The sequence below is a fragment of the Vitis vinifera genome, chromosome 4 (genome assembly GCF_030704535.1).
Source record: "Vitis vinifera cultivar Pinot Noir 40024 chromosome 4, ASM3070453v1".
NCBI classification, from domain to species: domain Eukaryota; kingdom Viridiplantae; phylum Streptophyta; class Magnoliopsida; order Vitales; family Vitaceae; genus Vitis; species Vitis vinifera.
In genome coordinates, this window is record NC_081808.1 from 2257225 (window position 1) to 2273853 (window position 16629).

At 31.9% G+C, this 16629-nt stretch overlaps 1 protein-coding gene and 1 non-coding gene across 2 annotated transcripts; both read right to left on the minus strand.

Annotated features, from left to right (window-relative positions):
• Positions 1-3829: 3829 nt before the first annotated feature.
• LOC100254151 (uncharacterized) lies at positions 3830-9846 on the minus strand. Its single transcript, XM_010650141.3, has 15 exons — positions 9437-9846; positions 8847-8974; positions 8470-8541; positions 8282-8395; positions 7729-7797; positions 7587-7643; positions 6851-6904; positions 6714-6776; positions 6506-6568; positions 5972-6136; positions 5739-5894; positions 4737-4817; positions 4564-4625; positions 4276-4406; positions 3830-4156 (listed from the first exon to the last, which is right to left on the minus strand). The coding sequence occupies exons 1-14, from the start codon at positions 9615-9617 to the stop codon at positions 4322-4324; spliced, it is 1350 nt and encodes a 449-aa protein (XP_010648443.1). The 5' UTR covers positions 9618-9846; the 3' UTR covers positions 3830-4156; positions 4276-4321.
• Positions 9847-11998: 2152 nt separating this feature from the next.
• MIR169C (microRNA MIR169c) lies at positions 11999-12088 on the minus strand. The gene has a single exon (NR_127769.1). It is a non-coding gene; the product is annotated as a microRNA MIR169c (primary transcript).
• Between the last annotated feature and the right edge of the window lie 4541 nt (positions 12089-16629).

Below are 16629 nucleotides of genomic sequence, written 5' to 3' on the forward strand. Positions count from 1 at the left end.
AATAATTTCTAGAAATAATTCAAGTTTTCTGCTAGCAAAGGTAATACCTAAGACAGTCAAAGATAGTACCTATATGATTAAAATAAAATATTTGAAAGGTAGATTTGACAAAAAAATTACATAAAATATTAATTATTTTTAAATAACAATTTAAAATTTGTATTTTATAAACTTGAATTCTTATTTTATAATTTTTTCATATGAGTGTATAAAAGCCATTGTTTTAAAAACTGGACCGGTCCTGATCACAATTCTGATCTGATCCAGTTAATTGGACTGAAAAGTGATCAAATTGGAGGTCCGACCGGTGAATCAGATGAAACATCCGGTTCAATTTTTTTTTTTTTTTTCTTTCTCCCAGCATTCGCGCAGCTGTTCCCATTGTTGCTGACCATTGTCTTGCCGATAGAACCCTCGGTGCTGGAAACCGCCCCCCAAAGGCGCTAGAAACCGCCCCCCTCAAAGGCACCGGAAACCACCCCCAGCGGGGCCCCCAAAAAGGCGTTGGAAACCAACCCTTTGCCCCCAAAACGCTGCAAAGCCCCGTCGTCGATCCCAAAAGTCAAAATACAGTGCCCCTGTGCCTTGCCTTCCTTCCATTTTTGTTTTTTAAAATTTAATTTTTATGTTTTATATTTAAATTCTTAATATTTAATTTCTTAATTTTTTGTTGATTATAATTGTAATGATAGGTTTAATATTTAAAATTTTTATTTTTATTTTATTTATTGCACATTAAAATTTTAATTTATTAAAAATATTGGGTGAAAATATTAAGTTATTGATATTTACCGATAAAAAACATTATAAAAAAACTCAATAGATATTATTAAAATTTAGATTGAATTTATTATTTTTTTAAATTTTAATAATATATAAAAATATATATTTATGGACCATCGGTTCGACCAGTGAATTGTGAATCGATAACTTTTTCAATTCGATGATCAATCAAATTCTAAAAACATTAATAAAAATATACTTTTTTCTCAAATTTTTATATACAAATAGAACATTATATATATATATATATATAAAAGACCCTATAACTTTAAAAAATTTAAATATGAGGAAGCCAAAAAAAAAAAATTCTTAATTTTTAAAGCGATTTTAAAATTATTATTTTTTTCAAAGTAAGTGTATAGAAGTTTTTGTATCTTATATAAAAACTATTATTATAGAGATTCAAAATTCTATACAATGTTCAAAGGTTCTTGGAGGACTTTTGAATGTCAACTTTTTTAAAAGCTTTTTTTTTAAAAAAAATATTTTCCTTGGACCATTTGAATATCCATCTACGGTTTTGATATAAAAATTTACTTTTCTTAAAAAAAGGCAAAGGATTAATTGTTACTACTCTATCCTAACACGTTAACTTTCAGATCTTTTAAGAATATTCTTTCAAAGTTCTTTCCATGGAAAGATAAGATGCGTCGCACTAACCTTGATATAGCGCTGAGGAATTGAAAATAATCATAAGCTTTGATTGGTATAAAACTATTAGGAGCATGTATATTTAGATCGGACAAAATTTTGTGAATTCTTTACGTATTTTATAAATTAATTTATGATCATTTGATAGCTTTTTTATTTACAAAGTTTATAGGAGACTTCATTAATGATTTTTCTTCTATATCCTAGATCAAAAAATTTGTGTTACTTGTTTCTTTATTATCATTGATTGAACTTTAGGCATGGGTAAAAATTCCAAAAAAAAATTGTATGTGTTTCAACGAGGGGAAATACAAAATACAAAAAATAGAAAGAAATATTAATAAAAATCATCGAAATATCGGTTGGAATCGATAAATCGACGATTTTTAAGAAAATCACTTCAGACCTCAAAATATCGCCGATATTTCTATAATTTATCATCGATATTTTGGTGACATTGGCAAAAAAATCAATGAAAAAACATTATGCAGGTGCAAGACTGGGCTGTTGATTGATCAAACAAAAAGAGATTTGCTCACCATCACCAATGGGCTACCTTGACTTTTAGTATTTGATGTGCACTAAAAGAATATATACTAAGATAGTGATAAAAACAAAATATTTTAATAAACAAGTTAATTCTAATTATTTCATTTTTAAAATTAATTTAATTGACCATTAAAAATATAAAAATTACAGTGATAATTTTCTTAACTTTTTTTATATCATTTATATATTAATTAAATATAAAAAATATATAAAAAAAAAATTATACATATATCATCATTTATTTTATATCATTTAACACAATTAAATTAAATTAATCATAATTTTAATATTAAATATATTTTAAAATTAGACATTATAATTAAATTATTAAACAAAAAAAATATAAAATGTTTATTATATTTATTATATTTCTATAAGTTTTGATCAATTTTAAGTTTATTGATATTTTTTTTCCAAAATATCCATCGATATATTTTCGAAATATCCAATACATCCACAATATCAAAGTAATAATATATCTGTAATTACTAATATTTTCATCAATGACTTTATGTAGGATTATGGATGTGCCGTTGATAAAAATGAAGCTTTCTTACAACAGAGGCATGTCCCTAACCATATTGGGAGGTGCTTTGGATGTGGAGGCTTAGCGTAGGCCATGGGACGATGCTAAATCAAAATGACATGTATTTTTGTTTCTTTCTTCATCTGGTGGGCATGTTAGCCCAATACTAACCTCCACCAAAACCTGCTAATTTTAGATCGTAGAGGACCAAGACCTGGGCACTGTAAGGCACGCTGCGCTTGACTGCAGTAGTTCCTGAATGAACGGGGCATCTCACTCGTCTGGTCGGATCGGCTCCTTGTGACCCATCTTAACTTAATCCCAAGTCCGCCAGGACCGGGTCATTTTGAACCTACTTACATTGGAGAGGACGTCCGCCAACAAAAAAAGAAAAAAAGAATCCATTCTAACCATCCTAATTCAAATAAGCTAGAACATGTAAAATAGGGATGATAAAATTTGACATAATTTACCAAATCGAACCCAACATGCTTTTCACGGATATAGATTTAATATTATCGTGTTTATATCAAATTCAAATCAACTTGTATTACCTATTTAGTAAATATATGGTTTTTAAATCAACCACATAACATGAATAGACTATTTTAATGATCATATTAATCATTCTGATTATAACTTTAAATTATTTAACCCACATTTTATTCATTTAAAATATGCTTTTAAATTAATTAATTAATTAAATTATCAACATATTTTATTGAAACACCAATTATATTACACAAGACTTAACTAAAGCTAATGAGAGCCTAGAAACAAGATGTCCCCTATATAATTTTCTTTCTTTTATTTTTAATTTTAACCTGATCAAACCCTTAACTCCCTATGAGAATTCAAAGTCCCGCAACCAACACTAAATAAATTTAAGACATCATCAATAACATGATTCAAACCCAATACCATATGTCACGTACTGAAACCACATTTTCTAGTGTTCACCAAAATATCACCTATATAATAGTTAAATAACACACAAAATTTCTTGCTTTTAACCCCATTATTAATCATGTCTGTATTTAGATTAACTTATTTAGTAAGATGCTTAAACTTTGCACAAGCTTCACCACCCCTAATAAAAATAAGCTAAAAGCTCAGATTCAATTTTTGTATTTTATTTTTAAAATCAGAAAATAATAAAAACTTCTATATAAAATACAATAGCTTTTTTTATAAAATAATAATAATAATCTCGTTTTAGATCCTTAAAAATTATTTTACGGCCTTTCCACTTACCACACTACCCTCTTCAATTTTCCCTAAAATCCATAATATATGAGATACAGATCCAACAGAATAAAGTAATTCAAATTCAAACTAAGTTCATTACCCGATGAGAGCAAATAATATTCTAATGAACAAACAAATGCAAAGCTCTAATTTAGAAGAATTTGGATGAGAAAAAAATACACAACTAACAACAAGAATAACACACCTCCATGATACACGAACTGCCAGCTCTGTAAAATATCTAACATGTGTGGTGAGAGGTTTTTTAATTTTTTTTTTTTTTCTCTTTTCACAAAAAGGTTAAGAGCTTAAAAAAAAAAACGTCAAAGAGTTCTTTGGCAAAGACTGAACTTAAAATGTCCCAAAAATCACCAGCTGAGAGCCCACCCAAACCCCCATCTGCAAGAAATGTCAATCCCATAGGAATGTTAAAATAAAGGGTCGTGCAAAAATCTCAATTTTCTACCTAGTAATTGAACACCATGAATGCTGCTACCTCAAATGGCAACAAAGCATACCGTGAACATATTCCAAATGAACACCACCGGACTAACACACGCTACTCTACTTGTCTGGGTGCCCTCGTTTTGGCTTGCGACGTGGATGGTGGTTTGTATGACCATTTCGAATGGGTTTCTTTGCCTTCTTGCTGCAGAAGGAAAAAAAAAATTATGATTTCTAATAGGAAAGACCATGAGAAAAATTTGGAAGGAAATAAAACTGCTACACTCTTCAATTCTAGCACTTTCTATGCAAACAAACAGAGGTTTCTCTATCGCTAGAGAATCATAGATTAAGGAACTAACCAGAATATGGCTGAACAAATTCTAAACAAAAAGATGATGGGTAAGGCCAACAAAGCAGAGGCCTATAAATTAAAAAAACAGATCAGTTAGCACACAGAAAATTTCTAGCAAGCAAAGAAATTTGATGACAAACAAATCAAGATCAAAGAAAAATACGATCAATAGATACATACTGCAAACCACACCAACTCCTTAGTTGCAAGAGGTTTTGTAAGCTCATGATTCTTCAACTTCTCCTGCACAGTGTCTTGGACCTAGACAAAATATAAAAAAATAGTTTGAGCAACTGGAATCGGAGAAAGTACGATTGTATAAGCAACATATAACCATACCAAGACATAACCCTCTTCTTTTGACAGGCTAAAAGACCATCATTGTATTTCATATCTTTTCAGATTTCCACTTCAAAGCCATGACTAAACTGAGAAACTAGTCAGTTTTTTTACTACAATGCTTAACATTGAAACCAAAAGGCAGATTTCCAAAAGGTAGCAGGTAACATTATATCCATACAACTGAACTTGAAACCTAATAAGACCAAATCACAACTAGGAATTCACAACATTGAACCTTCTTAATACTAATGAGCTCTTGCTCCCTTTGCGTTAAGTTGGTGGCCATGGTTCTTCCCTCCTTTCTTCCCCTCACTCCCTCACCCCATGCATGCACAGATCTTAGCTAGTCAAATTGAAAAGAATAAGAATGCAATTGACAAAGAAAATGCAAGTAAGATGGAAGGTTTTCGAATTTAATATCAAATTATTAATCACTATTTGGACACAAAAGCCACAAAGGAATATAATAAAATTCTAAATACAAAATGGACAAGATGCAATAACATGGATCTTTCCTAACTTCGTCATAATCTATAAATGATATATGGCAGTTATTAAGATAACTGTAGGGACAATTTCAGTACTTCTTTCCTTCTTTCCAGAGGAACCATCAATTCATCATTATGCCTTCAGTGCAGCATTAAAAAGACAATTAAGAAGCTTAATTGTTCATTTACTCCCCAAACCCTCCCAAAAGATAAAAAGAGGGGAGGAAAAGTGGTGTTCTAACCAAAAAAAGGTTCCCAACTCTTGTAAAGAGGAATTGACCATAAAATTTGGTTGAAAACAAAAATTGTATGTATTACAATGTAGAAAGGACAGGATGGTAAATATTGGTACCTTCTGATGGTAAGTAGTTGCAGACTTAAGGAACTTGCCATATCCACGAACTACTTTCTTTGTATAGGGTTTTAAGGCAACTTTCACATTATCAACATGTGGTTTTGTCACAGCCGCAACTTGATCAATATATGGCTTGCTGACCTTCTTGGCTACCTGTCATCACATGAAAGTTTCCTTTAGACTGCACGTCAACAGAGCAAACAAACAAGACAGTATAATAAAAGATTTACCTGAAAGTAAGGATCGCCAAATTCTTGCACTTTGATGACATGAGGAGTTATTGCATTTTTAGATGCCTCATAAGCCTCGACAGTTTTCGTGCAGAGCAATTGCACATGCGGTTCAAGATAAGTTGTTATCTCCAACCACTGATCCTTTATAGCTGGAATCCATTTCTACACATGGCATGACAAATAAATCAAAATATACCATTTAATAAAATTAGATACTTGGAGAATCAACTATTTCTTAATGACTGACACTCCAAACAGAACATTTTTCTCATAGTAAATAATCCAATTCTAAACCACTTCTCTTTTCAAATAGCATTTGGATCATCTTGCTCACATGGAAGTGAAGAGTGCAGTTCAGCCACAAAGATTATGATTATCTATGATCCTGTTGCCAGGAACTAAGGCTTGGAAGTATTGTGATAATCCAGAAGAGATAAACCACTCACTACAGCAAAATCATATATGATGAAACAATCATATTAACCCCCAGCTATAGAGCACAAAATTTGAGAATGTATAAAGATAGCTTACAGTTTTAAACGTCTCCACATGGGGTTCAGACCATTTTTGAGCTTGGGCCTTTTTCTCCAGCGCCTGGAACAAAATTTGAATCATGAAGCTAGATGGTTAATGAATTGCAAAAGAGAATGATACTGACAATGCTACCAATTGTTGCAAGATACCAGACCACCACATGTAAGACATGCTAAATTAATCGCATAGCAACCCAAAATACTACCTTTTGAGTCAATGTATCCAGAGCGGGTTTCCCATGCTTGTTCCAGTGCACCTCCATGAAGGACTGCAAGTCAAAATAATCAGAGATTTTGAGAAGGGGCTTTGGATTGCAAATACCATTATACCTTACAGATTTACCTGACAACTAATTAAATGATTTGCAAACCAAGGTGGAAGCCATGCACCATGAACCTGAAATTGCATTAAACCAACTGTGTAAGCCTTCCAACAAAACTCAAAAAAAAAAATACACACACACAAACAGAACAAATTTAAAAATAAAATAATATCATGAATACACAATGATGCATTGATGCACCAATTGCAATCTACAGCTACAAGAATGCATCACTCACAAACCACAATCTGAAAAAGTAAATCATATGATTCAACTCCGGGCTTCCATCCAAAACATTCTGGGTTCAGAAGCCACCATTGACACCATAAATGATGGACCGGAATAAAGATTTGAACCCTTGTGAGATGCTTTCTCCAAACTCTAGGGCATTGTGGCATACATTTTTACAACAATAGGCCAACTGAAGTTCAGCCAGCATCACCCTTGAGAACAGGTTGGTTGTTGCATGTGTTGTCTCATATGTAGTTCCTCTAGCATTGTACTTCTTTCTTTCTATGGTACTTTTTGAAGGATTCTTCATCCTTCCCAATACATTTGCTCTATTTTCAAATATACTATTTCTGCTTCTTTCAAAAAGCACAAAGAAGAAAAGGAAGTGGTTCCAACCCCAAAGAAGCATAGAAGACCCAATTAGTCAAATGGAAACCTGTCCTGAAATTCCCTAGCAACCCACAAAGAAGATAACCATAGAGAGATATTACTAGCATGACAAACTAAACCAATCGCACTAGTTACCTCCATTAATTCTTTGGTTTTTGAATTGGCATCAAACTTTGCTTTCATCATTTCTTCCTGTAAGAGGGGAATGAAACTGCACATAAGCACCATCACTGAGCATATAACATCATAAAAGCCTTAGCAGCATCTAGAAGTATACCTCAGCTACTTGAAGAGCACGTTCAGTTTTACGGATTCTCGTTTTCTGTTCATCAGTGATCTTTTTAAGCTGATAATAGAAACATAACAGACCAATGAACATATGTTAAAGAGATTACCATACCAAAACTAGCAGAATGCAGTCTACCAATCTAAACAAAATTCAAGTTGATAACAAACATCTAACATAAATAGTCCAGATTTCATTCATAATGAGAAGAAGAAAACAGGGAAAAACTTTTAATTGATCTCCCTCCGTCACCACCCTGGAGAAGAAGATTCATCAATTGTTCAAGCCAAATTAATATCAATGATAGTTGGGTTTTCTATATTTTTTTTTTCTTATGTGCATTTTGGAACATGAAAGCACAGCTCTAGGGAAGTGAAGACCTCAGACACAGAACGCATTGAACTTTTTATCTTGTCACCATAAACAAAACCACATCAAACAGGTAAAAACAAAAAAGAAAAAAATTTTAACATTACTTTATTTGGACATATGGCATAAGAACATATAAACCCTTTCCAGAAGTCAGACCAAAAGAGGAACTTACACTCTCTACTTTTGAGTTCAATTCACGTGTCTTCCTCTCAGCTTCATTTGCTCGGGATTCCAAGGCAGCTTTCTCCTTTTGTTGAGTCTCTATTTCTTTTTTAAGCTTGTCAACCTGCGGAAAAAATTTAACATTAACAAGATGCAACAGTTTTCCCAAAGTAAATATCTTGTTAATCCATAACCCACCTGCTTCTCTAGTTCACTAGCCCTCGCATAAGCCTTTCCCAACTGCTCCTCAGCATCTGATGTCCCTTTTTTCTAAGAATGGTACAAGAAAAGAAAAATCGTATTAAAGATATAAAGATCTCATTTTGATTGTTAAGCATGAAAAAATGAGAAAAAATGACCCCTATAATGCCTTATCCATACAACTCCTTACTCTACAAAGGAAAACACGCTCCAAACAGATATATAGTGATGAAATCTATCAAACGCTAGAAGCAAACTATTCAAGATCAAGCAAAACAATGCTTAACTTCTCTTCAAGTCTTTTCTTTTTCTCAATAAATAAATAACAAAACAACAAAGAAACTGAACACGCAGTGAGAATCCAAGTGGCTCACCTGTAGGGATACTATTTCATTTTGCAACTGTGTAATGCTATTTGACTTCTCTTGAACAATTTTCTCTTTCTGTGCAATGATCTCATCCTTGCTTTTCAATTCTTTGCTTCTCTCATCAATGTGGGTTTCTTCAATAGTACATAAATACAAAACGAAACACCTAACAAAGTCAACGACAAGCTCCACTCGCAACATCAAGAACACTCCCATACTATAAACTCATTATCGCTATCTCCTTGCATCAAAGGAGAATCGACCAAATATATAGATATGATCAACGAAGCAAAACAAAATTCTCAATCTTAAAACTCAGTTGAGTTGAGTTGAGGCTTTACTTTTCAAAGCTCCCTTTTTTATAATAAACAAATAAATAAATAAGTCTTAAACCTCCGATTGGATGCCAAGAAAATGAACAGGAAAAATATAAGATTTTTAATTTTTAAAAATCTTAGATTTTTCGTTATCGAACTGGACCTGGTACAACAATTTTTCTCAGAATTTCATTTTCTCAGCAACCAAACGGACAGCAAAGATCCAAAATCGGAACTTCCTCTCAGCAAAGAAGAATAAGAAGTAGAGGATAAGAATACCAAGCGTTTGGATCTTCTCCTGGAGAAGTGCCAATTCGATCTTCAACGCCTCCGATTCAGAAGATTCCGATAAGACGACTCCCTGCGGCTGATCAACTTCATCGATTGAAGCATCCGCCCTAATTTTACAGAAAATTAGGGCAAAAAAGATGAACAAAGTCGCTAGCTTTGAGGCCCCCATGGAAAAGCGCACACACGAGAGAAAAAAACACAGAGGAAAATATCAAAGCGCCTTTGAGAGATTTTTCTCCTTTTGCCCCCCCTTTGGGTCGGTTTGCAGATACCGACACGTGGCGGTGTTGGAAGGGTTTTGATGCTCTGGCGGGTACCGACCCGTGGCGGTTTGGTGAGATCTATAGCATTGAATTGAATCCGGTGGATGGTGGAGGGTGAGGCTCTCAATGTCTCACCTGCCAAATCAAATATCGGTGCAACTAAACTAGGTCACAGTCGGCTATTTCTATTAAAAAAACAAATGATTTTTCGAATTTATTTATTAATTTAATTTATAAATTAAATTGGCTAAAAAGATGAAATAATATCAATTATTATGAATTTAAATTTTTATTTTTGATATAAATACTCTTAATAATTTCAAGCATTTGCATATAATTTTAAAAAATAGTTATTTTTATAATAAAAAATAATGACATTTTTGTCAACATTGTAAATAAAAAAAAATAAAAAATTAGATTTTCAAATTTGGATTTCCAATTTTCCTTTTAATCAAATAACCCTTAATTTATTAAATTTATAATTTATAAAAATTAATTAATACGACCTGTAATTACTTTTTTCGTATTATTATGATAGACCAATAAAATTATCTTCCACCATTAATTCATTAATTTTTACTTTAATTTCATTATTTTTATATTTATCATATTATTTTTTATCATCATCTTATTTATTTGTAACTTAATATCATCTCTTTTTATCTGATATAATATTAAATTGATATGAAAATCTTTCATTAACTTGTTTTTATATTAATATATATATATATATATTGTGTAATAGTACGAGTTTGTTTTTTTTTTTAAAAAAAAAATATCACATTAGATTATATTAAATTATATAAGACCATCTTTACAAATTTTATCCATATATATTAAAAAATTATTAAAATAATTCAAATATGATGATAACCATTCAATTTAAGGATAATTATTTTTTTTGAAAATAAAACATTTTATAAAATGATAAAGATAATTTTAACTCTCTCCAAAATTTCATTGAAACTATGTTTAGTTATCGGAAAATTTAAAAAATGTAAATAAAAATAAAGAAAAATTGTAAATGGAAAGAAAATTTTTAAAAATATTTAAAATCAATAAATTATTTTTATTTATTACTTTAAATTCATTTCACATATTTTAATTAATATTTATTTTTAACTCTATAAGAAAAAATAAAATATTTTAACTTTTTTTATTCAACAACCAATATAACTTAAATAAATTTATTATCATGTTACTTTTAGCTTAATAATAAAAACAAAAAAATCAACCGTAAAAAAACAAACACCACCTAATTTTAATTATATTTAATTTTTTTATTTTCTATAAAATAATTAAATATAATAAAATCACTTTTCTTAACATTTTTCTAAACATTTTTCAAGAATCAAATATAACTTAAAATTAAATCTCTTTTCGACTTGAAAATATTTTGATAGTTTTTACGAAACACAAATAAATAATATCCACTAATTGAATTTTGTTAAAAGCCTATATTTAGAACAAATAACATTGGGACAACATGAGAATGAGTAAATGAATGAAAAAAATAATTCCATTAAAATTAATTATTTTTTTAATAAGGTAATTTGCCTATATTTTCATTCTTATTGGAGGAGGATTTGTTTCTCAAAATGACTTATTTTCAAATATTAGCAAATTAGTATTAAAAAAAAAATTGATGAGGAAAACCGCAATCGCAGGCAGGGGGTATGGGGCATTCGGCTGTGCTCTGCATCTTCATCTTCATCATAGATCTCTCCCCATTAAAATCAATCAATAATGGAGTGAATCATATGAGTTACAATTACCATATCCAATAAGGAAAGCAACAAAAAGAATTGGGCTCTACAGCACCTTCACAGAACTTACCCAGAACCCATACATCCAATTCCAATCATTCATATCACATAATTTTCCATCGTCCAGAGACAGTAGATTTCATAATCCCCACGCTGCTTCTGCTTTTTCTCCATTATTGTGTCTGAAATGGTGGTTTCCTGCCAGGAGGATTCGTCCACGGATGGCTTGTTTTTCATCATTCTGCTCTTTCCCAGCCCGATAAGACACCACTCGTCTGGCATGGGTCGTGACAAGAGGAACTAACCATTCGGGTCTTGCTCCCATGGCATCTGAGGTTGCTTCAGGGTATTAAAGAGAGTTGCAGCTGAAGCAGGCTGGCAATCTGGGCTTATGGCTTATTGGGAAATGCATTGCCAGAGAGTGCTTAATGCTTATCCCTGTGTCCCTGACTCCTGCGCTCTAGTACTCTCGCTTTTCGAGACATACTGGCTTTTGCCATTGCAGGGCCTTACATGAGAAGAAGAGAGCCCAATGTAGCCAAGGACAACTTGCCGGATTAACGAGGAATGCCCCATCTCCGGCAAGTCATCCTTGGCTGCATTCTACTCCCTACATCTTAATGCAAGGCACTGAAGGGAGCCCAATGCGATACACTCAAGAAGAATGCAGAATACTTGGTGGGTATGCAAGGCCTCTGGATTTTGATATATATATATATATATATATATATATATATATAGAGAGAGAGAGAGAGAGAGAGAGAGAGAGAGAGAGAGAAAGAGAAAAAAAAGGGGGAGGAACCAGTTGATGGGGCATGAAATTCCAAAAGTAGCAAGTGACTGTACCTGGCGGCCAAAGGCCAGACAGCTAAAGCACCGCCAAAGCGTGCCAAATTTCCCATTTCAATCAAAAAGCTTCACTCAATTTGGGCATGGGAATGTCGGCACCAGGTAAACTTTTGGGTCCTACCTTTACCATTAACGGTGCAAAGAAGGTATGCACTGGTGCAATTTTTTATTGGATCTTACCGGAATTGAGTGTCAAGGTACGGTCGCATGTTTGAATTACCCATATCGAGTAAAAAAAATCAAATTAGAAGGAACATATACTATGTATATTAAAATTTTAAAATATGAAACATTATAAAAAAGTTTATAATCGTTATCTTTAATAATAAAGGATTATAATCGTTATCTTTAATAGTAAAGGACTAGAAGGCTAAATCATGGGAGTAGGGTAACATGCAAAGGACATTTTATTGAAACGGGATGGAGAATAGCTGGCTTAAGGGAACAATAAAGGTGGTGTTGACCCTTATTGACAGGCATCCTTGATGGAAAGGAAGGGGCTTGTCCCTTGATGTTGCTCTTTCTCAAAGCATATTTTGTTTGCTTTGTGATTTCCTGCTGTTTTTGCTTGGTAAAAGGTTGTGCGGTCATTCATTGAGACGGTGATACCTCTTTTGTCAATCATTTTCTTTAATTATTTGGATTTGGGTCTACAATTAAGGCCCAAAATATAAGATAACCAATTGGACCTTCATAGGTCTATAGTGTGACGTGATATCCTACATTGATTGGGAATTCCTAAGACTAATAACAACGACATTTGTAATAGTACCTCATCTCGTGTATATAGATATACTTCAAAGTCATAAGAGTTAATTGATATAAGGTGGAAACTATTTATAAGAATGATATCCGTTGTATCAGTCAATTTTTAATAAATAAAAAATCACAACACTCTGATAGACAAAGACTAACGAGCACAAGTTGTGGAGGTCAATAAGTTAAAATTAAATAATATCTAAAAGGAAGACTCCCTCACTTGTAAGTGAACTGTCTATCACTAAAATTGTTCGAAGATGATAGCAACTAAAATTGTTTATAGCATCTATTATCTTTGTAACAAACTCTTTTTATTCTTCAAATGTATGCTATGTAAAAGATAATGAATCAATGATAATATAAAAAATAAGATAAGTTTCCTTCAAAGTTTTATGGTATTAGAGCCCCACGTTTCTCTAATGAGTTCATGTCTCACAAAACATTGTTTCATTTGGTATTAACTCTCTCACAAGTCATTGTTCCCTTAACCTAATTTATCCGATGCTTCGGGCCTTTTCCTATCACATCCTTTGACAAGCATTGTTACTATGTTATATTTAGTTGACCATTACACTAAATACTTATGGTTACATCCTCTCAAACTCAAATTCAAAGTTATAGTGAAAAACTACCTTAAAACCAACATAGTCACAATTTATTTAGACAGTGATGGTGAATATTAAAGCTTTCACTCCTCTCTTCAAAAACTTGACATCGAACATCTAGTTTTCCCATCTCATATACCTCAAAATATAGGAACGGTAAAACAACATCATCACTACATCATTGAATCATCTCTTCTCTTTCATTTTTTGGTCAATTACCTTCCAAATGGCTATTTATCTAATTTATTGCTACCTATATCAATCCTTAGTTATAATTCCCCTATGATAAGCTTTTTTCACTTTCTCTTATTATTTTAAATTGCATATCTTTGGTTGCCTATGTTATCCCTACCTTTGTCCATACACCACTCATAAACTAGAAACACTAGCTTGTCCTTACACCCTCTTAGCCTACCCCATAACTCATAATGCTTGTCATTGCTATGACCCAACATTGAAAAATTATTCATCTTAAGACATGTGGTCTTTATGGAAACCAAATTTCCATTTAAGAGACCTTAGTGTCATTTGTCATGAGTCAATAATATCTTTGATAAGTTGGCCTTAGTTGATCAACCTTTGTACTTTAATATGCTTTCCATTAACACCTCATCGACCTAAGCCACTCCACCAAATGATGATTATCCTCATACACATGACTTGCTATGTTGTCAACAAGTGATGCCTCCACTACTTCTCTAATAAATCCTCTCTAACAAAATATCATTTCTACTCCATAACCCTTGCACCTACTACTACCACATGCTTACCCAATCTAGAAATAATATCATTAAGTCGAAACAACACAACCTTGCCACCACCACCTGAAACCATTGAAACCGTTACTATCATCTAAACACTTAAACATCCCCAATAGTGTAATGCCATCAACAGATGATTTAACGCACTCATTAACAATTGCACTTGGAACTTAGTTTTTGCTCATTTTTTTAGAAAATGTTGTGAAGTGTAACTAGATTTTCATAGTTAATAGATATTTGGATGCCTCTATTGAATACTACAAAGTAAGATTAGTGGTTGAAAGTTTCCATTCCATGCTACTTTTAATCTTATTGTAAAACCAATAACAATTCATTTGGTTCTCATATTGGTAGTGACTCATGGTTGACTCTTAAGACAATTGGACATAAACAATGCCTTCCTTTAAAGCACATTGCAAGGCTTTTTGGACTCTCAATATTCAACTCATGTGTGCCAATTAAAACAAACCATCTATGGCTTTCCCCAAGCTTCTTGGGTATGGAACACTAAAAAGCTTCTTACTTTTATGTGGATTTATTAACTCCTAATCTACCATCTCATTGTTTATTTATTGTCAAGAAGTTGTCACTATGTACATCTTAGTGTATGTGGATGACCTTGTCATTATTGGAAGTTGCACAAGAGTTTTAAATAAATTCATTTCATCATTAACCACTCAATTTTCTTTGAAGACTTGGATTTATTAAGTTATTTTCTTGGAATTAAGCTTTCCCAATCAAACATGGTTTTTTATCTCTCAACACAAGTATATCCATGACCTTCTTGAGAAAACCAACATATATGAAGCAAAAGAGGTGTCAACTCCATTATCTATCGAGCCTTTCCACCTCAATGATGGCACCTGACCAATAAATGTCACTCTATATAAAAATGTTATTAAATCCATGTAATATCTCTCATCGAAACGCCCAAATATATCATTTGTTGTCAACAAATTGCCTCTTATTCACTAGATAGTAACTAAGGGAGTATTATGTTGCTCACTAGGCAATAACCAAAATACTACAATACATCATGACTTTATATTTATTGGTCATCTTCCCTATCACTATGTGCATTTGTTAATACTAACCCCACTAGAAATCCAAATGATAAAACCTCAACAATTGCTTATATTGTCTATCTTGGCCTTAACCCCAAGTTGAGTATCATGTTATCCCTTCCACAATTTGCGAAATCAATTAGACTCAAAACATATTACAATAACTCTAGTTATCTATTTCATCTACGTCATACCTTTGTGTCAATCCTATCTTCTACCTATGTCACATGTTGTTGTGCTTGATGAAACTCTAATCTTATGGATGCATGAAAGAAGACATTATAAGTTGCAACTTGCAAGTCAATATGGACCGTGAAATTACTCTAAGATGATGGCAATTGATGGTCAATTGTTCTCATGATAGTAGTTAAATTATACCTAAACTCTCTCCATTTTGTAATTTTGTTTATATTGTAACCGATTCGATAAGTGCAACTATATTTATGCCATCAATTATCTTGTCATCTACATTGTATGAATTTATAAAATAGTGTAGAATTCTTGACATATTTGATTTAAAAATGATTGTACAAAATAAGACATCATCAACCTTAATAAACCCAATGCATAATTAATTAGGATGTAAAATGAGGTTTAATTTTTTTTTTTGATGGTCGAGCTTTTGAGGGTAGTTCTAAGAATTCATTCACAATGGAGAAAGGAATCATTCATGAAATAAAACAAATTAGTATTATAATAAAAGAAAATATAAAATAAAGATAATTGATTAATTTCTATCTAAAATTTAGATAAACTTTTAAACCCTAATATTATATTTAAAAAATAATAAAAAATAGAAATTATATTTTCAAAAGATAGGTTGATTTTAAAAAAAAAGTCATTATATAAATGTAATGTATCGTACTTTTTGTTGCAATATTGAAAAACGTCCACTAATTACAAAATGTTACATACCTAATAAGGTTTCATTGCTTTATATTCGAAGCCTCCTAACTTTGTATTTTAATCTTAGGTGTTTTTATTTTCATTCAATAATTTAAATTTTATCGGGTACTTTAATCAATTATTTGATTATGTATATGAATTTCTTTTTATGACTTTTTCTTCCCTTCTAGATATAAATGCTACTTAGGGGCGGTTGCAACCAACCTAC